Source organism: Apteryx rowi, unplaced genomic scaffold (assembly GCF_003343035.1).
Source record: "Apteryx rowi isolate R43461 unplaced genomic scaffold, aptRow1 scaffold_292, whole genome shotgun sequence".
NCBI classification, from domain to species: domain Eukaryota; kingdom Metazoa; phylum Chordata; class Aves; order Apterygiformes; family Apterygidae; genus Apteryx; species Apteryx rowi.
Genome location: NW_020449330.1, coordinates 788,745 through 812,836, shown reverse-complemented (window position 1 = coordinate 812,836; position 24,092 = coordinate 788,745). Strand labels below are relative to the sequence as shown.

At 38.6% G+C, this 24,092-nt stretch overlaps 1 protein-coding gene across 3 annotated transcripts in view; it reads right to left on the bottom strand.

The window, feature by feature from the left end:
* LOC112967800 (probable ATP-dependent RNA helicase DDX10) overlaps positions 1–24,092 on the bottom strand; it is a 50,259-nt gene that overhangs the window by 2,429 nt on the left and 23,738 nt on the right. The window contains exons 1-2 of one of the 3 annotated variants that reach the window (XM_026069345.1): positions 16,331–16,423; positions 13,028–13,161 (exon numbers count right to left, since the gene is read on the bottom strand). In XM_026069345.1, the coding sequence (XP_025925130.1) occupies positions 13,028–13,161; positions 16,331–16,405 (209 nt within the window). In that variant the 5' untranslated portion in view covers positions 16,406–16,423. Of the gene's footprint in view, positions 1–13,027; positions 13,162–13,629; positions 13,751–16,330; positions 16,424–24,092 lie in introns of those variants that run through there. The other 2 variants (XM_026069346.1, XR_003254116.1) reach the window with 2 other exon arrangements.

Genomic DNA, 24,092 nt, shown 5'->3' with positions numbered 1-24,092 from the left:
GCAATCCTGTGCAATGTGCTCTAGGTGACCCTGCTTGAGCAGGGGGGTTGGACTAGATGATCTCCAGAGGTCCCTTCCAACCTCAAACTCTCTGTGACTCTGTGGTACACGAGCYCTCTGCCCCACTGGGGCTGCTGGGTCTGGCGCGGGGCTCCTGCAAGGAAGCCTCCAGCAATGCCACCAGCACGAGAAGATTTTTGTCAGCTTTGCCTGGAGTTCCTTTGCATGGTTTTTGTCCTGACACACAAAAAAATTTGTTTTAAGTAATCTTGACTACATCTGTTTAACAGGTTATATATACCTGGCTTTCATACTCTGTAAGGAAGAATGGGAATTTATACCCACCTCCCCCAAATCAGACTGTAATCCCCCAAACTACTCCCTCCAAACAAGGTAACTGAAATGAGATGGCATTTTCAGTTTCCATGCTTGTATTTTAAACAATATAGCAAAAATAAAAACCAAATTTCAAAGACTAATTTTAGGCTTTTTAAAGTATTTTTAAATTCATATTTTCAATTAAAATTTGGCAAATTTCCCAGAAAATGTTCAGAGAAAATTCAATTTTCTTCAAAAAATGCTTTAACAAAAGCTTTTAAAATTGCATTAACACTTGCAATAACTTAAGTGTAAATATAACGTTTGGGAATTTTTTCATTAGGTAATACTGATTTAGAGATTTAACGATTAGAAACAGCAGTTATTACTAACAGCTTAAATTGGTGAACACTGTACTTTAAACCAACATGGTACATGAACCTAATGCCCAATACAAACCAGCTTCAACTGGTCACCTTGTTTCTTTCCATTAATAGAACTAATTACCAGTATGTGAAATGCTTATTTCCTAACTTGCTGAAAAACAGAACAATTCACAAAGCAGCTCAAAATACAGCAGTTTTCAAGATTTTCCCAGACACTCTCTGAGAACCACCAGCAGTACAAGGTTTCATCCCTCTTTTCTAGCTTGTTTAGAAGTTGCCACTGCACCTTCTGGCTGCTTCGCCAAGAAGGCAATGGAGGAGGGTCTGCTTGGGCGGCCTCGCACCGGCGCTGCAGACACATAAGCTGCCTCTCTCCCTTCTATCCCACCTTCCATACAAGAGCAGTGCCCACCTCTGCCTACTCATTACAACAGAGACAGGAGGAAAAAACATTGGGATGCCCCTTATATTCCCACAGACGAACTAAAATCCCTAGTTTTATCTCGTTCTTCCCCTGCCTATCCGAAAGAAATAGTGTAAAGCAATAGCTGATGACTGCACATTAAATACTTTTCATGAAACGATGACATTTCAAATAATACAGCATCTTGCCATTTTTGAACTGTCAATTGCACAGGGGGAGCTTTTCAGTGTTTGCTACCAATACTTATTTTATTGCTTTCCTGGGACAAGGATTGTTATTTCTCTCTGCAGGGCTTAAGATATTTCAAAAATATTAAAGCTATATTGACAGTATATGAAAATACTGTAAATCGCTAAGACTCCCTTCTCCAGGTGGCCAGCATGTGTCGGGGATGCAGCTTCACAGGGTTCTCTTTGACCAGGACAGATTATGGGGGTTCACTTTAGAAGTGTAAGGCTGAAACCTCATCAAATAAAAGCATTCTTAGCTTGCTTGCAAAAGAGCCAACTATTCCCAAGCAGGTGGATGGACTCTGAAGCCCAGTTTGCATTTGTAACCAACTAATGCTTCATCTGGGACCCTTGTGCAAAATGATCTGAGCAATTAAAAMAATGCAGAAACCTTACAACTTACAGAAAACTAGGCTTTAAATAATAAAAAACTAGCACCTCACTGTGGAGTTTCAGATGATCATAGGCCTGGATGTTTGTGAGGTACAAAATTTAAGCATAAAGCATTCAGAAGGAACCGGGAGGTTTCTATTTTTTTCACAGACAGAAGCACGGTGACACAGGAATTCTCATCATAAGCTTTGTGGGAAGGTTATGCTGAGTCAAGCTGTCTCTTGTTATTACCAAGGCAGCACGTTGCTAGATTAATGGTGCATGCTAAAGACGTATCTGCACGTCAGCAATAGGCATATTTTCACACTAATTYGACCCCTGCTAGGCAGTAAGTTTGAAAAGTGAATACGGAGGAATGTGGAAGATAGGAAGCAAGAGAAAAGATAATACAGCAAAAAAGCTATTGAGTGAGGAAGAGAAATGGAGGCTTTTAATGAAGCACAAAAAGTAGAAGCAAAACAATATGAGATACAGGAAGCTTAGGAGGAGAAGGAGAGAGTGGTGGTTTAAAAAGGAAGCTGGGAATTGCCAAGCGAGACGTCTCGCACCAGGAGGGCAAGGTGCACGCCACACACCATTTGGGTCCTTCCCTTTAGCTGTTCAGACAGAAAGTTTTTTTGGGGGAGGTGTAATAGGTGCAATGCTCAGGTGTGCATGTAAAAGAGCAGAGCCTGTGAAAACAGCTCCACAGGGATGACTTATGCACCTGTAATTGCCCAATGAATTCTTCTTTGGTCTCTGCTGACTGAAGGGCTGTCAGCACACCCTGGAGAACAAACCTTTTTATCGTTGCTCACTGTCCACTGACAGACGCGGCCCCCTGCTCCTCACGCACAGGCTACCGGCTGACTGACGTCCACAGCAATAGCCAAAACAAAATAAGGTAATTCTAAGGTGAATTATTTTCTAATATAAAAAACATAGTTAGAAGGCAAATTCACAATTCAGAGGGTTCCCGACCAAAACCAGTGTGTCTCCTCCTTTCCTATTTATACCATTTAGAAAGTGGCATGTGCAGCTGGATTGCAATTCCTTCCTTGTGCCATCTGGTGCAATTTAGCTTTTCGTTGCTGCAGTAGCCTGAATTACCCACCCAGTCTGAGGCTGCCTGATGGCATGATTTACTGTCACTGGCTGTGTTTACATAGGCAACGAGGTACTAACAGCCGACTTCATCAACATGTGCAATAATTTCTGTGGCCACCATTTACACAGCTGTAACAACAAAGGAGAGCACTATCATTTGATAGATAACTTCTATTGTGGAAATACTAAAGTACAGTTTATGAATCCTGTCTCTGAAATAAATGGCAGCAAAAATGAACGGCATCTGGGAAAGAGAGGATCTAACTGTGACCCTGATAGCAATACACTGGGAAACTCTCTTAATTTAACTACTAATAAACAGTCTTACAGTGTGTTTTGAGGCGTGTTCACAGCATGTTCTAAGGTTTAGATTTTAAGTGCTTTGGAGTCAGTCATTTGAAATGTTATGCCACCCAGATCTTCAGCCACTTCACTGCTTTTTACACAACATGGTGCTCCAAGATCTCTTAGACTGTAGGCTGTGTTTCAGTTAACATTTATCAGAGCATGCTTTGGCATCTAGACTTACCAACACTACACTGAAACAAACTGCCCTTGTCACTGAATTGCAGTCTGTGAGTTGAGTTTCCAAACTGCAATATAGCACACGAGCTCTTTCCCAAAGAAACGTGCAGGAATAATGAATGAATCTACTAATAAAATACAGTTCAGAAAAGKTAGGAATAATTTATCTTGTAAATATTGGCATTTTGCTAATCAAACATGTTGTGCCACGAACCTTCTTTCACGTAATAAATTTTAATTCACAAGGCCATGGCAGCAATCCTAATGAAGATTAATTACTGCAGTCCCTTCCATAAAGCCCAGTGCAGCTTCTTTCTAACTTGCTGTCAGAACGCTACAGCACACAGAAATTGTAATGAAAATACATTGTGTTGTGTTATTCCCTTTACTGGCCATTCCACTGATGTAAATCAAAACTGCTCTAAAACTAGATTTACAAAAACAATTGCAGGAAAGGAAAGATTAATCTACTTGTAATGAAATACAATGTGATTGTCCTAAAAGCAAAAGACAAGATGAGTCTGTCTTGGAGCTGAAGTACCACAGTCCGGAACATGAAAAAATATTCAAGTGGAAACCAGACCAGCAAGACAGTATGTTTAATATTTCTTATTATTGTATGGGTAGTATACCTTTGATGGGAAAAGGAGAACAAACCCATAATCAACATCTTGCTTCTGCTCTAAGGATGCATTTATTTTCTAAAGGCTCCAGCAGATACGCAATAGTAGATACAAATCAGCTGTCTGAAGCTGTAACAGCCCTTTTCTTCCCTATTCCTGCCACAGACATTGCTGACCATAGAGTAGCAATATCTGACTCACCTCAGACCACTGGATTTTTCATTCAGTGTATCCAGGCAAAAAAATTTTAGCTTATCTTAATACATCAGTCTGAAAACTGAATCATTCAATCAAATGGATCAAATTACCACTGCCCTGGGTTGAAACCACTCCAACTGGAGGTGACCGTGGCTACAGTCACACTGTTTCATTCGTTGCATGTCAGAGGCTCACGATTCTCTGAAACGTGCTGCTGCCTTTGGAGAAGCTATTAAACTATCTATCTATCCTGTGTGTCCATCCACTCCTTCTGAGCTTTATCTGACACTGGTGTTCTTCAGATCTGTTTCTCTCCTTTTCATTCATGTGACTACCATCATCCTTCAATTGTTGGTGGTTCATTTTTGAACTACACAGTTTCACTAAATAGTCCTCCCATTTCTCCTTCATTCATACAAGTACTTGCTGATGACATACTACATCTGTTTTGTTTAGGTAATTTCTCCGGTCAACAGGTTTATAGGAAGCACAGGAAGAATCTAGGCTGGCCTTTGGCACAGTATAGCCTACAGAGTTTCACTAGGAGATTTTCTATCATGTCCACCTCTTAGAGTGAGCTAGAGCATAGCTATTATAAAGATCTGCAGGGCAGAAGAATATCACATCTCTTTCAACAGCAATCCAACATTTCATAACTTTTATTTTAAAAAAAAAATCACCTAGTTTCTGATCTGTTTGTTCAACCTCCAGCTACTGAAACATATTATGTATTCACATGTCAAATACTTTTCTAGTACTGAAAGTCTTCTTTCCGTATAGACCCTTCTAAACAACAATCAAGTAACTTCTCAAACTTCTCTTGGATAAACTAAACAGATCACCGTTTCAAATTTACTGTGAAGCAAAGTTTTCAGATCTTATACATTATCGTCAGCTTTTTCCCCATTTTGCAACATTCTTTTAAAACTAAGAACACCACAAATAGATGCAGTTTTCCAGCAAGGATACCACTTTCTCTACTTAGTCTCAGTAAGAAAAAGCCATTGGCTGCATACACAATTTTGCCTTTGCTTGTCTTCTCTTTTCCTTCAAACCTTCCCTTCTTCTAATATGCTTTTGGACCTTTCATTTTCCTCTCACTTATTAGAGCAATTACTTTGTATTCTCTATCTCTGTACATTTCAACTCTCAATACAGGTCAAATATTGTATTCTGAAAAACCCTGCAATACCTGTTTTAAACAGTTATTGTTACTTCTTTGGTGGATTAGGCATATTACTCATAGCCAGCATGCAGTCACTGAACACAATAGGAAAACGTTTGTTCTTAATGGAGCTGTTGAAGACTCTTCCGGCTGACATAACTTTTGGTAAGTAAGTTATGTAAAACTTGTTTTGACAGTGCAAACATTTATATTAAGTCTCTTTCTCAAAAAAAATTTTGAAAAAAACAGAATATTCTATATGCAGTAGGAAGAATAATAATGTGCCTTTTCTGGCCAGCAAAACGATCATATCACAATTTTTCTTTTTCTTTAGGCAATTCATAAAATGTGTTCCCTAATCAATCAATCAGCTGTCAACAATACATCTGATATAAAAATATATACATTGTAAAGTCTAAAGCATGAAAAAAGGGTCCCTGGAAAGATCCCTAACACTAAACTTTGGGTAAAACTAAAAATATATTTAGCTTATTGTAYGTGTACATGAAACAGCACTTACACAATCAACAGTGTAAATATATTAAGTTTCTTTTTCTTAATTAGGAAAAAGCAGTTCTGAATGGGTTGAAATGCGGGAAAAAACAATGATAAAAGTGTGATACAGTATTCAAATAGATTCCTTCCATAATTGCAAGGCTTCTTCCTTAATTAACCTAAAATTTTTACAAATTTCTATTAAAATGTGGAAAGACATCTTTAACATACATATTCAGAAAAAAAGAATGATGTAATTCAGACATGGCAATAGGCAGCATTGGTGAGGCACAAGAAAACAACAAACAAGCTATTTTTGTGGAACTGCTTCAGGTGAAGGGAAATACAAAGACTCCTCTACTCCTCTACTCCTCTACAGTGCTTTATAGCTGTGCAGCCTTAAAGACAAACCTTTACAATGTCTTTCTTACAGTGCTTTTTCTGATCACCAGAACATTAAGTTAAGGCCTTCATAATGTCACAGATGTGGCCTGAACAATACATGTTAGAGGGAGCACCATGACTTACAGATAAATCATCTTGAAAGAAAAAGTAATGCCAACTACATCAGGAATCACATAAAACTTAGGAGGTCAACATCAGCATCTAGGTTTAACGTATTAACGAAGATATAAGAAACTGCAATTTATCCAGATTTTTCAAAAATAAGTCAAGCTACATAACACAGCAGGGTGACGGCTGACCTGCACACCTGTCGGCTGGTGACCCGGCCATAAAACCACAAAAGAAATCATATCAGAAGTAAGGTATCTCTCCTTTCCCCTCTAGACCAAGATCTTTTCCACGCAGATCTAAAAGCTAATATAATCAGTTGTACCCAATAAAGGTTTAAAGAAGGCCAATGATGAGGCCAATCAGAACTTTGTTCTTCCTCAACAGTCTTATTTAAAGAGGTTGAGGGATTAGAAATATCAGAAATTCAATTTGCCTGCAAAATGAATATTTAGAAAATCCAGCTGCTTCTGTTTCACCCCATTCGATACACTTAAATTTTTCACCTCATTAACAATTTACATTGATAGCCTTAAACCAAATATGATGAATGTTGCAAGATATACAAAAATTAATCTCATATTACATGCTTGGAGTCATTAATTACTCAGCTTGTAGAGGTATGGCTGGAAGGGAATTTTATTCAAAGGCAAATTTAGCTAATGATTTGTATAGCTCCCTCAGTTTAAAATAATGCTAAGGAGAAGAGAAACAGATGAACAACTTTTTTGACTTCTGAAATCATGGACAGATGGTCTGCTTTTAAAGACTGTTGAAAGATGATGCCCTAGGTCTCATACACCTGCTTTGAATTAGCCCTTTTAGAAGTTTTTTTTCCTTTAAAGCAAGTAGCAGCTGGTGCAGTCCAATTTTCTTCTAACACTTTGGGCAAAATCTCAGAAGGCTGAAAATATAAAACAGAATAGAGTTGCATTTTCTAATTTCAAAGCCTAATTTTACTGTATGCAACTCTCAGCTGATTTGTTTTTGATAAAATTATTACCTTGCTATTTCCCAGCCCCTAGAGTGACTCGCTATATAATTCAGTGACTGAATTAAGGGAGGTGTATGAGGCAGTAGTGTCGATTTAACAGAATCCCCTCATCCCCACTGATACCAAGATTTCTTGCCCGATCTCTTAATCTTCTTGTCCCACCAGATCCCCATCATCCTCCTTCCTCCCTCTGTGCATACATACCTCCTACCTCCTTCCTCTCCCGCACAAAATTAATACTGCTTCTCCATGGGCTCATGCTCCCCAGCCTTTTCAGCTACCACTTTCCTTTACCCCTAGGCTTATTGGTCATTCCTATACATTTTGTTTATTTGAGCTCTTCTTTTTCTAGCTCTAAATTAATTTCCTTCACTCCAACTTCCTCGTTCACTTGCAACTGCTTCCACAAAAGGCTCCTAACGAATGTGCAGACCGAAGCCTACAGCTTCCAGGCCCCCTCCGAGGCCTCAGAACATACCTACACTTTGCAGTGGATATCACAGCAGGAGTTATTTCAGCCAGCTCAAAATGAACCGATGTGTTTATGTGGAAGAGTRCAGATCCTAACAGGAGCGCGGGAGCTGCACAGCTTTATTAGCACTGTGCTGCCCTGATCTAATCAGAGTCCAAGCTGACAATATCTTTACTAGTAAAGAAAAATGGGACAGGGTCTGTTCTCTAGCTCCAAAGGCAAGTCACGTAACACAACTCCCGTGCATACGGCTAAACCTTTTTATGCAGCTAAGCAAAGTGGGGTTTCATCACTACTGCCTACCTGGAACAGTCCTTGGCCTGTCCTGCCAGCCCAAAATACGCTGGGACGTTGCCCAGGAGAGCGCTCTGCCACAATCCAAAACCACACCAAGGAGCGTGCTGACAGTTAGGAACAACACAGATACTCATGTGCCAGTGCTTAAGCCTGCATCCTGGCCTCATTTAATTAACCTGTAAAGATATGACCACTATTTTCTGAGCAGGCTCAAGTCAACACCAGATCAAGTGCAACAAGCACACAACAGCCCTCCATGGCTCTTAATGCTGACACAGCCCACTCAGGTGCTCCTAGAAATCTAATTTTGTCCCGGACTCTGTCAGCTCCAATTCCATCTATCAGCATCRGGTCACTCCCCGCCGTCCTCTGCTCATGCCCTGGGAGTGTCCCACACCTTTCCAGTCTCCTCTTCCTTTCGCATACTTGCCCTGGCTGTTCTTTCCACTTCTGGGTTTTAATTATCATCCTTACCACTGACTTTGAAATCCACTCCTGACCTGTCTCCCACTATAATAATTATATCTGGTCTCCCTGCTATCTACTTCTGGCTTTCTCTGTCAATAATAAACACAAAGTTGTGCTCTTAGATGATGCAGATTTATCTGCAGTCCTTTTCCCATCAGAGCAGTGCCTAAATTCACGTGGCCTCTTCATCCAGAAAACTCTGAAAGTCTCATTTGGCCAGGCTGCTCAAAACTGCTTTTTGTATCATTTTGTTAACTTCCATTCAGCTTAAATGATGGAGAGGAATTTGCAGCAATCTGACTCGCACTCAAAATTTCAGTGCTCTTGCCTTCTTCATCAAGGCTGAAAACACGCACTATCCGTTCTAGTCCTGTAGCACACACAGGTAAGACTTAAAAGCAGGAAAGGAGTCTGTTGGAATTTGTAAAGATGGAAAAATAAACAAAAACCTTTTAAAAACCCTTTGGAGGAGGTTAAGCACCTTCCTTGTTATTAAAAAGTCAACTGAAATCCTGGGCAGACAACTGAGACCAACACTGTGTCCTGAAGTTGCCAGAGTCCGACTGCAAAGCCCCAAGTGACAGCATTCCTGAGAGATGTTTGCTACCTCAGCAATGCCTTGCTACTACCCAGAGAAAGCTTAAACCCCAAAACTCACAGCAAAAAAGCAGCCCAAGCAAATTGTAACGCCATAGCACAGAACTGACATGAAAGATTTACACAGAAATATTTTACTCAAGGTAGCAAAACCAAGTTAAGCAACTTCACAGTCAGAAAAACGAATGCTTAAAAAAAAACGTAATTTTATAAGTCAGCAGGGTTTTCATGTTAAAAATGTGCTGATATTGCATGTGAAAATCAGGACAAAATTTATGCTGCACCAATTTCTTTGCAAGATCATCTTTTAAAGAATTGAATAATGTTGAGACTTTAAATAATTGCCCACTACATTTTCAAACATCAAAAATCTTAAATCTATTTATAATCTTAAAGGAATTATAATATAAAATATATTTTATTTGATGTGCCTAGGCTTCTCAGATTCAGTATGCGAAATATGATTTTTAGACAAATTAGCTTCCACACATGACTAGGTTCCAAAGATCAAATAAAAACCCATCCTTTAAAATAAATGATCCTTTGCAAAGCTCAAGTCAAAGTTCCTAATCTGAAAAAAAGAAAATTTCATAACTAAAACCCTCCTGAGATTTAAGCTGTATTTCAAATACACAGACACAAGGTACACAGTATTGCAGCATGAAATTGTACTTTGTTCCAAAGTCACTTGCAAACATAGTCAAAACAGCATATTTAAAGTGCACTTACTAAATTAAAATGTACTGTTTAAGATAAAACTAATTTACTACACACCTGACAAGTCCTAATACATGGCAGAAAAAAAAATGTGTATCTCAAGTTGGAATATATATGTAGTCTATTTTTTCAGCTCAAATTTACTCTCTGTAGCCCAAATTACATTCGAGACTAATCTCTTTGAGGTAGGTAACCGAAATACTGCAGGCATTGAAGCCTCCAAGAAAACATTCACTGAAAAAGCAATTCAAGTGAGAACAAAACCAATAAAATGGAAAACCAAAAAGGACTAAAAATGTGTCTGCATGGCTTAAGTTTACATCAGTAAACCTGGCATATTGAAAAACAGGTAACAAAAAATATTTTTAAAGAAGTCAGTTGCCACATGTGATCTGTTGTGGTTGTAAAGGGAACGCCATGTGCTTAGCGGACAGAGCTCATGACAAGCCCGCAGGGGACCTGCATTTATTCCTGGGCGCTGTCTATAAAAATCGTAACAACCTCCTTTGTAAAGTACTTTGAGATGTGCTGATGAAAATACTTTGTCAGAACTTATTATTATTAAACTCATGCTTTCCTGTTAAATATATATTTTCTTTTCCATCCTCCTTCATAGGAAGGGGAGGTAACCAAGGCCCTAGTCCTTCYGTGAGCCTTAACTTTCAGTGAGAGCTGACACACTGACCCCACGTTTTCAAAATACTTGCTAACCAGTCATGCTAGAAACCATGGTATTGTCAAGATAGCTTTTCCTAGCTAAGGCTAAAAGTTAAAATAATGCTAAAACTTGTTTAAGAAATGTGCTATTAAAATAATTTCTCCTACACTTAGCAGTAATTAGGAAATGCCTGAGGTAACTAAATATTTAATAGGTAGCATTATGACAGCAGGCTTCCTCTACTCGGTTGCTGGTAACTCCTTCCCACCAGCTTACCAGTATTGCAGGAACCTGTCCTTGCAAAGTGATATACTAATAAATGAGACAAGTGGTTCTCAGAGCCCATCCACTTGCCACAGCTTTACTTCAGACTTTCTCAACAAACCCTTGGGTCTGGTCCTTCCAAGAAACAGACTGCAAATAACATTACCTGTTCATCTCAAGATGCCCTCTCTTTTCTTTCACCTACAGCAAAACATTACTGCAGAACTCAGCTCAGGCTTTACCTTCCAACGGGCAAAACGTGAGAACCTGCACTGCTACAGTCCTAGACGGACAAGCGTTAGCGTCCTGAGATACTTCTCCTGGTGCCTTCATTAAGGGTTCTGCATAAATCAGAATTCCAAAAATTCAATTTTCTGCTGTTTCTCACCCCACAGCCAACATTTGAACAAACAGAGATGGTCCCTTCCAATAAAATGAAGTTTTACAGGATCCTCCAACTCTGAAATACCTGCCTTATATCCAGGTTTTACTCATCACAACCTCATATATTAAAAAGACAACATTAACGATATTACTGATGTTACCTAGGGGAAGCTGAGAATAAAATTTCATCGTATTAACCTTATTCCACTCCAAGCAATATAAAAACACCACTAGAGAATGCATTTATCAAGTATAGATAGATAAATTAGAACTCTAGTAACACATGAAAAGCAACCAACAAATCCTCTTACGTAACCCTCACCAATAAATACTGAATCTTAACTTCATTAACATCGTTATTTTGCTTCCCCCATTAAAAGCTAATGGGCAGGCTCAAGCTGTCATAAATACAGCAGGAACTGGAAGAATCTTGTTATACAATTGTGGGTCTCTTTCATTCTCTGCCCTTCTTTTTTATTATTTATTTATTTATTTCACATTGCGCRCTCAGTTTTTACACTCATTTGACATGGAGTAGAGATACTGAACCAGCTCAGGGAAGTGAAAACGGAGGAAACTGTAATTCAGTTACAGTTACCCTCTTGCTCMCCCTTGCACTAAGAAGAGGCAATTTATTGCAGCTCAGAAAAGACCATGTGTTTCCCCAGTCTTGACTGTTCTGCTGACCAGCACACTGGGGAACGGGCTGGAGGGGACACAGTCACCAGCTTTACTCAGGGTTATCCATGTCACGACACCCAGCCCTAGGTCCTGCCCCTACAATGTGCAGTCACATCCCAGCTAGCGACAATCTAGCCACTAGGACTTAGCTCATTCAGACCTGAAAAGCAAGAGATACTTATAAAACTAGACATCTAGAAGAGGGAAAAATAAAGATTTATACTCCCTTTTAACAGCACTAAGTGCCAGGATCTGTTTCTGAATCTGTTACACAACAGGCTGTTTGTCACAAACACATGGAAAACCTTCTTGTTGCTGTGAAGCAAGTAGCAGACACCACACAGGACTTCACCCAGTGTCCCCTGGCATTCCTGCAGTGTGTTGCCATCAGCTACGGATCCTTGTCCCCGCCCTGTGCTTTTCTGTTATATGACAGGATACAACATCTCCCCTTTTAAGTAATTAAAAATACTGTTTTAAATTACAATGAAAAGCTTAGCATTGTTAATTTTATTATACATGTGCTTCCAACTTAGATGCCACTTCATTTGTGGTGTTGAAGAGCCTGAGCAACACTGAATCACATAACTTATTATGCTTCATCTTGCACAAATTCATTTAATACAGTGCAGTTACAGAGGGCTCATCCAAATCCTCATATGACTTCAATATTTCCTTTCAAACAAAACCTGTAATGTGACAGTAGAGAAATGTATTTCTGAAACACAAGAAACCCCCAGGGAATTAGTCAAGATTTTTGCATGTGGAATATTCTCACTGAGATCCCTTCAACACCAACTCAAAAATCTTGCTAATACATCTTCACAAAAGAAAATAATATCCTTAGCACAGATTTCTGTTCAGTACCTAGCTTGCAAACAAACTCTTAAATATTAGACCCTTGGAGCAAGAAGATGACTGTAAAATGAGTTGTTAAAGCAGTTTTTAAAAAGCATAAGCATTTCAAAATGAATGTGCAAAATGTGTTTTGATAAAACAAGAAATATGAACAGCTGTAGTTCCTGTCCTTCCTTTAATAAGAGCTAAACTAGACCTCTTCCAGGGATAACCTCYGGAGAAGTGAGAGGACAGAAAAGATATATTTATCTTGATATGTCATGGGAAAAAAAAAAGCATACCTATAGCTGTCTTCGCTTTCTGAATCACGCTCTTGGTCAGAATCCTTGTATTTATCAGGATCTGGAAGAGTACTTGGATCAAATTCTTCTTCACTTCCACTATGACCAAGGAAGGCCACTGTTTCCACTCCATCCTGTAATGTGACAAATGGAGAGTTACCAGACAAACGAGTCCATGTTACCGCCCCCAACCCCATTAACAAGGGTGCTGTAACAAAAACACCTCTTGAAGAAAGCTCACAGATATATGTTCAAATGCTACTTTCCCAATATTACCAACTTAAATCTATCAATGCTAAAAAAGATTTTGTCAGCAACTAATCAACAGCCACCTGAGAGAAAGCATTTAAGTAGTATGAAACTTTACTGTTTCCCAGAAACATACTGGCAAAGAGAGATGAGCCTACAGATACACTAATCACTTGTGTGCGGTGTACTTTACAAAATGCTCTGATTTAAAACTCGGTCAGGTTTCCTTGCAGTTAAACAAAATGCTGCTTAAACTGAATTAACTGTTCTAAGGGAGTTTCAACCATCCACCATGGGTGATGCATGTTCTTTAGGCCTCCTCCAAGAACCCATCTCTCCTCTCCAGAGCTCACCATCCCTCGGTCTCCTCAGCACATCTTGGAAAGGCTGCTGGAAAGGCACGTTTCACCAGGGGTGCTGGAATGGCTCACTAATTTCTTAACGAAGAGCGTAAGGAAGATACTTCTCCATAAAGGTCTGGATAATATAATAAGGCCGACTGCTTTTGCAGTGCTGAACTAATGGCAATGTTTCTGCAGATGTTACTCTTGCTAACAGGCACCAAGGAAGCAGACAGACTGAAGAGCATATGCAATAGTGTAGGTACACACAGGAAAAAAAAAAAAAAAAAGCTTACAGGGATTTCTAGGCACTATGAATCCTAGATCCATCCATTTTACATGCAAAAAGAAAAACAAATGCAAAGAAACTTTAATTAAAGACATTGCTACCTTTTGCTTACATATCTAAACAACATACGTATGGTTGAATTTCCAAAACAGTACCCATTTAAATGATCCATCATTCTACAAATAACTTCACATCATTAAATATTTCATTCTTCCTCTGTTTTTTTCACCTTTTCATCTATCTCCAGCCCAAGGCTCTAATGGTACACTGCAATTAGGTGGACACACAGCTCACCACAGTAGAAAACCCTTTGTGCTTTCTCACACCAAAGGCTCTTGTATATTTAGCTGTACAGGGAGCAAGAGGCAACAAGCTGGTGGGGGGCAAGATTACTCCCCACTGCAGATAGTCCCTCATGCTCATGCTCGTGCTCGTCCAGGAGCACTTCCACAGCGCACTGGATGGTCACAGAAGCAGCACGCAGGAGAAAACGGTAAAAGACAGATTTGCAATCACAAGACAGAAGAAAAGCATACTAAGCATGCATTTTGTACTTGACTTTTTTGAAAGACTAGTAAAGGTAACGGTATGGCTGGGTATGTAAAATCACTAAAAGCATTGTCAGACTCAGCAACACTGTAAACTACCTAAGGTACCACAACCGCTAACTGAAAAGCATCTTGATTACCAGGAACTTCAGGTGCTACTTCACCACAAAATCACAAAAATAAAAAGTAGTGTAAAGGCATTTGGAGTTAGACACTATTTTCTAGTTTACAAAAATATTATTCTCTAGTTCATCTAGTTCATCTTTTAGTTTCATCATGTAGAATATTACAAAGCACTATTAACAGAAAACTGTTTTGAAAGTTACCTTCTTTTTGATGATTTCCACATCTGAAAAGAATTCTACATGAAACTGCAGCTGATTTCCATTTCTTTTAAACATTAAATATTTGCTCTTTACTTGTCCCTCCCACAGCACCTATTCTTTCAAGGCAACTGGCACATACTAGCTACATACTTGAAATAAACAAAGAGAAACAGTATTCAAAGCTGTGGTATGCAACAAAGTATTGTTTGAAATGTGTGTGTGAGACTGTACTACAGAATGATGTGATACTAACATTTACTGGCAGTCATTTTTGAAGACTTGGGCCATTCATTCATATCCTCAGTTATGACAGTAAAATGTTGACATTGCCTTGTCCCCTAAATTTCTTTATTTATGTACACACACGTAAGGCAATTAAACATACACTGATCAGAACTTCACTTTTATTATGCATTCATAGTCATTCCTCTAGAAGGAAATTTGCAGATATGTGGTCAAGGCAATACCTGTAGTTAGGCAAATACTAAAAGAAATAATGGGTAAAAATACCTCTTTAGGTCACCAGGAATCATGAGGTGGTATTTCTTTTAAGTATTGCCTGTTACATATTCATTAAAGTATTTGCAAGTCCCTGAAATTGTCAAAAACTTTAAAGTGAACATTTATCATCCACAGTTGAATAACAGAAACTCATTATTTTTCACTCTTGCTTCAAGTTTATATCAGCCAGTCAGGAAGGAGAAATCTTATGACTGAACTTCACATTACTCACCACAAGAACAGGAGCAAAAAAGTCAAAGACATAGCTCCATATAATAAACACTTGCAAAAATTCTTCAGAGAAAACTCACAAATAGGATACAATTTACAGAATCAGGACTGGTTCCTTCCTATGGCAATCACTGTCAAAGAAGAGATTAACTGACGAACAGATTTTGGCCTTCTGTAATTTAAGTCTGAGGTAAGCAACAATGTTCTTCAGAGCACAAATTATTGTAAAGTGCTACCATGGAAGGAAACACATTCAGATGTCAAACCAGGCCGGTCGGGAAAACAGGATGCAGTATCACTTATCTGAGTGTTTTCATTCTGCCAAGGGGTAACAAGCTTCCTCTTTTATTACAGCCCACAGGTTGGCCTGTATATTTTGCAGTCTAGTTCTAGTACATAGAAACTTTGCGTGAAGACTTTCAGTTTGGATRTGGCACTGACACGAAAACATTTCTGCATTCACATAGTATCCCTCTGAGGCATAAGGAGATTCCTTCTATGCAAACTTCTGTGCTGGAGCGCTGGGAAAGCTTCTTGCCGTCAGCCCTCCACACAGCACCGGTTCAGCAGTGGTCACCCTCTTCCTGACTGCAGACATTTTGGAAATGCACACACGATGAGGCCCACAGGGCAGGTTCCTCTACAGAGTTTTTGTCCTGCTTCAAGACAGGATAACACTAGCCCAACTTCTGCTTCTCTTTGTTACGAGATGTAACGACAACTTCCCTTCTTTGTAAGGAAGTCTGAATAGCTGATGGAGCTCAGGTAAATGTCTTAGGCAGGCTAACAGAAGCTTAAAAATGAAGAAATTGATGGACCTTTTTAAGTAGACAAACACTCGAGAGACTAAAATCTTCCAAATAGTGGAATGATGTCTCATTTCTACCAGGCATTAGGCATTCAGGTGAAAAGTATCTATTACAGTGAGATAAAAGGGAAGGCAGAAAAACATACAATGAAAGACTGTACATACATAAAAGATGTTATATTTTACAGGATTTAATTAATAGAATTCATATATAATATAGGTATTTAATKTATAGCTAATTTAATGTAATAGGTATCTATTTTTCATCCGATTAAATTTTCTAGAGTTGTACTTCCTGTGTCCAAACCCTTAAGCAGTTCATCAGTTCCTAGCAACTGGGCTGAAGGGGAGAAAGAATTGTTTCAGCACTGTCAATTCTGTTCACAGTACTTTATGTAAGGCTCAGTGATGCAGTATTTCTGATTAATTACAAGTAAAAGTTTGAGGTTTGTTTAGAAGTTGCTCAGACTTGATTTGAGTCTGACAACAGTCATGCTTGTGAAATACTGAAACATTCAGCTCCTTTTGAGATATGYCACCTTTAGTTTTTGTTAATAATGCATGTGGCCTCTCTTAGTAAGTGATAATGTTTGTGATTTTAACACTAAACAAAGGCAAGCTTTAAATATTGTTAGTAAGTTACTCCATATAAGTATGCAACTTTTTAAAATTTAGCATATTAAGGTTCACATAAAAGGATACTTAAAAGTATAACATAAACCTTTTCATAAACGATGGCATTCCAAATTTTATGAATTTTCTTTTTTTTGACAATTACTTTTCATATAAAAGTGAGAGTTGGTTTTGCATCATTTTTGTGATAGAACATATTCACAAAAAGGGAGGTGTTGGAGCATTTCCTCAAAGCCATCTGACACTGGATTCACCTGATCCCCTGTGGAGGGGTCATAACCTGATCCCTTAACTCAGAGTACTTTGTCCCTAGCTAAGACACTGTTGCTCTGGTATTTGATCACCTACATTGCCCCAGGGGAATACAGCTACTCTGGTGGTTCACAAATAGAAACACAGCCTTTCATGTAGCTGGGGTGTTTGATCCAATAGTTGCTTGGAAGATCAAGCCTTAGACCGACACTGGATACTGACTGGGAGCCAGTGGAGCAAACTGAGTGCAGATCTGATGAACAAAGAGCTGCCTAAACCACACACAAACTGGACAGCCACACTGCATACTATCCAAAGCTCATCAATAGCCTTCAAATCCAGCTCCACCTAAACTGAATTACAACAGTCCTGCCTGGAGGTGACAAACACATAGAGCATCATTCTACTGAGGCAAGGATCTGGCTAAGATCACTTTTTCTTGCAAGTTAAAAGGAGAAAGGCCACACTTCTAAGATGCGTGCAGTGACGTTTAATGTTAATCTTCATGAACTGGGACCAAGTCATGTGTGCTTTCTCCCCATTGTCTTTTACCCTTTGTCATCTGCATCAAAATCATCTTGAACATTAATCCTAACAGGTGACATCCACTTCCTTTCTGGAATTGGTCCTCTCACTCCTTTTAGGCTTGTTTCTTCTTATTGGTAGGTAGTAAGAGGAAGCAATATACAATAGGATGGGAAGAGCAGAGAACAGGTTGTTGTTGCAGGACTTTCTGTTCTCGTGGTCTGAAGCATGCAGATGCATTCAAGGCACCCAACAGAAAGCCAAGGATTTGGATGTGAATAGGGTCAACTCTATTTCCAAAGTTCCAAGGGTCTGGCCAGATGGCTGACACAGTTCAAACGCATTTACTGTGAAGGTTGGTAAACAAAAATTGGAGAAACCAAGGTTGCAGGTTAACTTTTGGTGATAGATATAGTCTTTGATAGTACGATGTTCTAACTTGCCTTCCAAACATTGGGAGGAGTCAACCAGCACTTCTGGATTTCACATCACTTTGAAGGGATACCATTCTTGTTCTTCAGTGGAAGGGACAGGTAAGTCTTGGCTTCTTCTTCAAAGCATTCACCCTTCCCAATCAGCATCAGTCTCACCAAGGTTCCATTTCATCCATTTGTTCTTTGTTTATTTTTAAGCAATCTGACATCTTCAACAATAAAATTAGCATAGCTGAAGCAGCAGAATCTTACTGTACAGCAGTGGTCTCAAATAATGTCCTTAAAAATACTTTATTTTCTTTCTGAGCATTCCTATATGCCCAACATTTTAGGGTCAGTGAATGGGTAAGCCTATGTTCCAAACCAGTATATGCTAATACATATATACTGGCATGTTAATTTTTGCAGTGTAAATGTAACAAAGGAATCTACTTTTTAAATTTCTCCTGCTACCAGCACAGTTCAGAACCACAGAAAATACAAAAATCATAAAAATTTCACATCTACTTTCTATTTTTTGATAGTAAAGCTCCTCCAGATATCATAGTAGAAAGCATACATTATCTGTAAACCTGATCTATATAAAGTACCTAAATTCTGTATTAAGAGTTAACAGCAAACATAATAAATGCATATAGCAAAAGATTTTATCACACCTAACACTTTATCTGTGACCTATGCAAGGGTAAATTTTGATCTAAAAAAAATCTCTCTACAAATGAAATTCACATGAACAAAGAGCACCATTCTGAATACATCGATAGTATTATTAACTTAATTATTACATACCTGTATCTTACAGCCAGTGCAATCAGTACAATCTAGTTTGAAATAATTATTTTAAATCAGGTACACAGGATTTTAAAGTCTTCAGTGCAAAGGTATTTAAAGAAGGAGAGCATTAGAAATCTGACTGGAATAGAAAGTGGTTTAAGCTTTCATTTTCAGGGGTTATACAGTATCAAATTAAAGGAGAACATAGGAAAGTGCACTCTTACTTCAGGCAGAGCTCTCTACTGCCACAAGCAACCATATGATTTGATCAATCATCCTCATGCTTTCATTGAACTGCATCTCAGAACCAGTTGGCCAGTTTTGTCCCATTACTCACATGGGAAGGCTCTTTCAAAAAGTCAGTTATACAGTGATTAGAAATCCCTTTCAAATTTTAAGCCTGCTTTGGCTCATACTTTGTTTATACCCATTTGTTCTTCTGCCAAAAATACAAGGTGAAGCTCCTGGAGAGTTCCACCCCATATTTTTACTGATCGAGAAGGATTTGTGAGTGCACTTCCATATTATATAAATGGCATTGATTTGGATGGGACTTTCAAAATCTTCCTCAGCAGCAATTTACAATTCGCTATATTCACAAGTACAAACTCTTGTCAGCCTCAAGATCAAATTCTGAGAATTTCTGAGAAAACCACCAAAGACTTTTCCCCCAGCATATTTGCTCTTATCTGCACTTGAATTATAAAACGGCTACATCTCACAATTAGACCTAATGCTTTTAATTCTTTATTTTGCTCCTAAAAGCCCTACGTGTGATATTTACTGTAAATACAAGATTTTTTAAATTGTTACTGGCTACAGCTGTCAAYGTGATTACAAAAAAAGGGCAGCCTAATGCAATTCTGATGTTAAAAGTCAAGATAAAAGTTATACAGTTAACTTAAACATAATTCATGTTACAGACATGAAAATACAACTTAAGAAAAAGTTACTATGAAAATGAAGGTAGCATTGGAAGCAAAATACAGAATAGACTATATAAAAATTTGACAAACAAAAGGGTTTATCCTACTGTATATAATAACCTTGATTTTAGAGAGGGATAGTTTACAGATTTACACAGAAGTAGAAGCTAATAATCCCAGCGTAATGAAATAAGAGCACAGTTAAACAGTTGCTTTATTTGCCATAAAGAATCAGGCCTAGGACGTTTAGGACCATAAGCAAATCTCTGGCATTTGAGCTAATAGAGTAATAGCTTAAACTCTGGAAAAGTATAAGGGTTCCAGTATTTGCCATGCCAGCATCTGGACACAGAAGCTACCATGCATACCAAATCACTGGCTGAATGAAAATTGATTCAAAACATTTAACAATACAAAAGCTCCAAAATCGAAGAGTCCAAACAATTTTTAATCTGAAATCTTTCTAACACTGGATTGTCAGGTATTATTTTGTTTGCAAGGGAGCAAGTACTACAGGATCTTTTTTTTTTTTCTTTTCTTTTCCCCTGTGCCTTATAAAAAAATAAGCAAAAAGACCTGGGAGAATCAAACATGTCAAATACATGTCCAAAAGTCTAAGGGCCGCTCACAAAAAATAAAAAAATGACATCCTGGAACACTGTTTTTAAATTTATATTCTACACATGTAATCCTTGAACTGTCTCTTTACATTCCCCTCCTCTTTCTTTCTCTTTACTTTTAGGTTCACAGCAGTCATGGCTGTCAGCCCAAACACAGAAAGTAATTCTCCAAAGTACTCTCTGTGTTCAAACATTCAGCATATCGGTCGTCTCCAGGGAACCTCTACATATGTCCGCTGAGACAGTCCCTACAGAAGAGAATTGTCTTTGTATCACTTTATGGTGCTTTTGAATGAGACAGAAGAAACTGCATTCTTTCCTGCTATGCAGCAAAAGTACCCTGTAGCCAGGACTATATAGTGCAGATTGAAAGCAAAGATCATCATTTGTTTAGTAACTAGTATATTTTTCTTGAATGAACAGATCAACAGCAGCATTTAACACAAAATAACCAAAATAGAAACCTTGAAAGTCATGTAATTCCTTTAAACCAGTTAGTTCTGCTCTTTATCTTGAAACAACTAATTTGTATTCAGTGAATGAGAGAAAGAACAATATTGATACTATCCACCGGATAACCTTTCCTATGATGGCAAGACTTTCATATTTTCACTGCACTTGGCGAGTCACATACTCTAAACACTGGGCAAAATATGTATGTAAAAGAGCATGCTTACAGGGAGCAAAAATAGGAATTAAATAAATTCCCCACATTTACTTGAAGTTGAAATATTGAAATTTATTTGAACTGCTATTGGTGCTTCTGCATGCAGTACTTAGGAAAAGAAACATAATAAGAAGTACTGACCCAATCGGTCGCTGTTAGAATGAGAAACAAATCTGCATTCATCAGGACCCATTCAACAGTAGCAATAGGTTCCTGCTTGTAAATAAGTAAGATACTGYCTAACTGAGGCTTATTCAACTATGAAAAGTTGCACATTTGAGAGTCATTTATTATTAATTGTTTTGTTGTAGACTCCACGTTCCCAAGCCAGGGATTCCATTCTACTTTGTGTTGTAAAACTGCAAAAGACAGTTCCTGGCCCAAAGAGCGCCTGGGTTAACGAGAAGACCAGCGAGAACAGATGAATACAGTCTGATGAAATACACGGAAACGAGCTGTCCAGTGAAGGTTATGAGTGCTGGGCACAATACATCGGGACGCCTGCCTTTCATATTCCCACAGGCACCGTTGTAAGGGGGATCTGGAATGAAGAACTGGAAAAAGCTTCTGAGGTAGGCTGGCAGCCATCCACAGGCAGCTTTTGTTAAGTGAGAGGAAAAGCCGAGACAAAAAAAAMCAAAAAAAACAGTATTTGAAAAGTGAGCAAGCGGGTGATAAGGGGTGAGAACTAAACTCTTGATACCAATTGAGTGATGACAGGCCATGAAGGATGCTGAGCATTAAGGGCCTGTAGAGAGACACAAAGAGCAGTAACTTTGCAGCAGCATTTTGAATACATACGAATGGAGCAAAATAGCATTCATAAAGGAAGGTGGAAAGGACACTGCAGAAGTCGAGACAGAAAATGACAATATCCCTTGATGACAGTTTTATCCATGTGAATGAATAGGATAGTCATGCCTTAGAAATGTCAAGGGGGAAGAAAAAGAAAGATATACATGAGGCAAGATCTTGTAGACCTGCTAACTAATTGAAAGAAACACAATTTTCCCATCTAAATTTTTTTAAAAAGGCAACTTCAAAGCAAAATACAAGTTAAAAATAATTGCTGARAGTTACTGTTACTCAGGGAATTTGAGATAAATGAAACAGCATGTGTGCAATAGAGCCTGGGAATGTTATTAAGGTAAGGGAGAAGCAACATAATAATTCTCTTTTGGGAAAGAGATAGAGATCATGTCATTTATCATCTGTGGAAAATAAAGGAACAAAAGGAGGATTAAGAAACATTTAGATATGCAGTGATCAAAGACAATACTAAGGTATAGGCTTAAGTGAGAGATAGTGATGATACCCACAGTGACCAAGAAAGAAGACACCAAAGAAGGTACAACTTTTTTCTTGAGAATTGCCTAATCCATGAAACATCAGAGAAACAGGCTAAGATTTTAATTTGGACAGAAAGATAGAGCTGGAGTAGAGAGACAGAACTGCAACTCATTAGCACAGAAATGAATTTGTGTTCATGGATGAGATTTCTCCATTGATAAGGAGGAGAGGAAAAAAGCAAAAGGCAGAGCTGTGCAAAATGTTGTCATGGAAGGAGACTGAAGATTATGATATTTCTGCAATTCTGAAGGAGAAATTACTAGAGATGACAAAGACCAGAAGTTACAGTGGGCACACCTACCTGCAAAACCTCTAAAAAAACAAATACTCCCAAGATCTAAAATGAAGAATATGGCTGACACAGATGAAAGTGGAAGGCCAGGGAGGACAAAGACATACACATTTTCTGAGAAAGGCAAACAGAGAGTCAATGAAGTCCAAAAACTGAAAGCTGGAATGAAAATGGTTCATAGCAGAACGACAGGAAAGAAATCGGAGACATCAGCTCCAACAGGAGCCTTAGCACGTTTGAGGCTGAGAAGCTGAAAGATGCAAATAGGGTGAGTGACAAGGGGGAAGGGGAAGTTTTAAAACTGTGGAGTCTAAAGCATGTGTGCATCATAAAGCAAATCTCAGAAYAGAGAGAGAGAGAAAATGACAGCAAGTTAAAGGAAGGGCAATAGGCTGAGGGAATGAGATCACTAACACAAATAGAACAGTTAGTGAGAGTGAGCAGATGAAAAGTTCTCTGAACGTTACAAGCAAGTGCTATTATATTCAGTCATCTTTCTTGCAAGAAACTGGTGAGATCCTGTTAGGAAAGGCAGAACTGGAAGCATGAGGAGGGAAGAATTGGGGAAATATTTTAAGAAGGTAGTGAAGGCATCCGGGAATGCAGATATGTGAGTCGATTAAATTAAAATTTTTGCAGATGGAGAGAGTAAATTTGGAGTGAGGAAAGTCAGCGTGATCATGGGATTTCTACCTTAGATCCCACCCCGCATAAGAGCGGGAACAAAGAGAGAAAGCCAAGGAGTGGTCTGGCAAAGCAGACCTTGCAAAGGTAGCAAAAGACTTGAGAATGGAAAAGAGTATCATCTAAAGAGAATGAAGAGCTATGGAGAGCAGATGAGAGAGAAATCAACAGTGCCATTGGAGCAGATATCCTGGAGAGGCCAAGTGAACAATCAGCGAGAAAGAAGAAGCCTGATTAACATCAGGGCTCTCAGAGAGCAGGATCCATATAAGAGGAAAATCAGAGTGCAAAAATATTTGAAACAATGCAGTGAGGGGAAAAAGGAAACTCCAGACAACTTTCCATCAAAAGCCTAAGCATCTGTCGAACGATATTTATCAGTGGTGTCCATATGCAATGGATCATTAAGGAAATCACACTGTACTATCTCTAACAAAAGTCTTTGGTTTTTGTACTGTCAAAATGTTTTAATGTACTTCCAGTGATTAACAACTTCAGCTTCCAGTATTTGAAATACAAGCAGTATACAAATATTAAGAGTAGAAAATCTGGCACTCATCTGAATATGTAATTAGCATATAACAGATTTCTAACCGATTTCTCTCCACTCCCCAA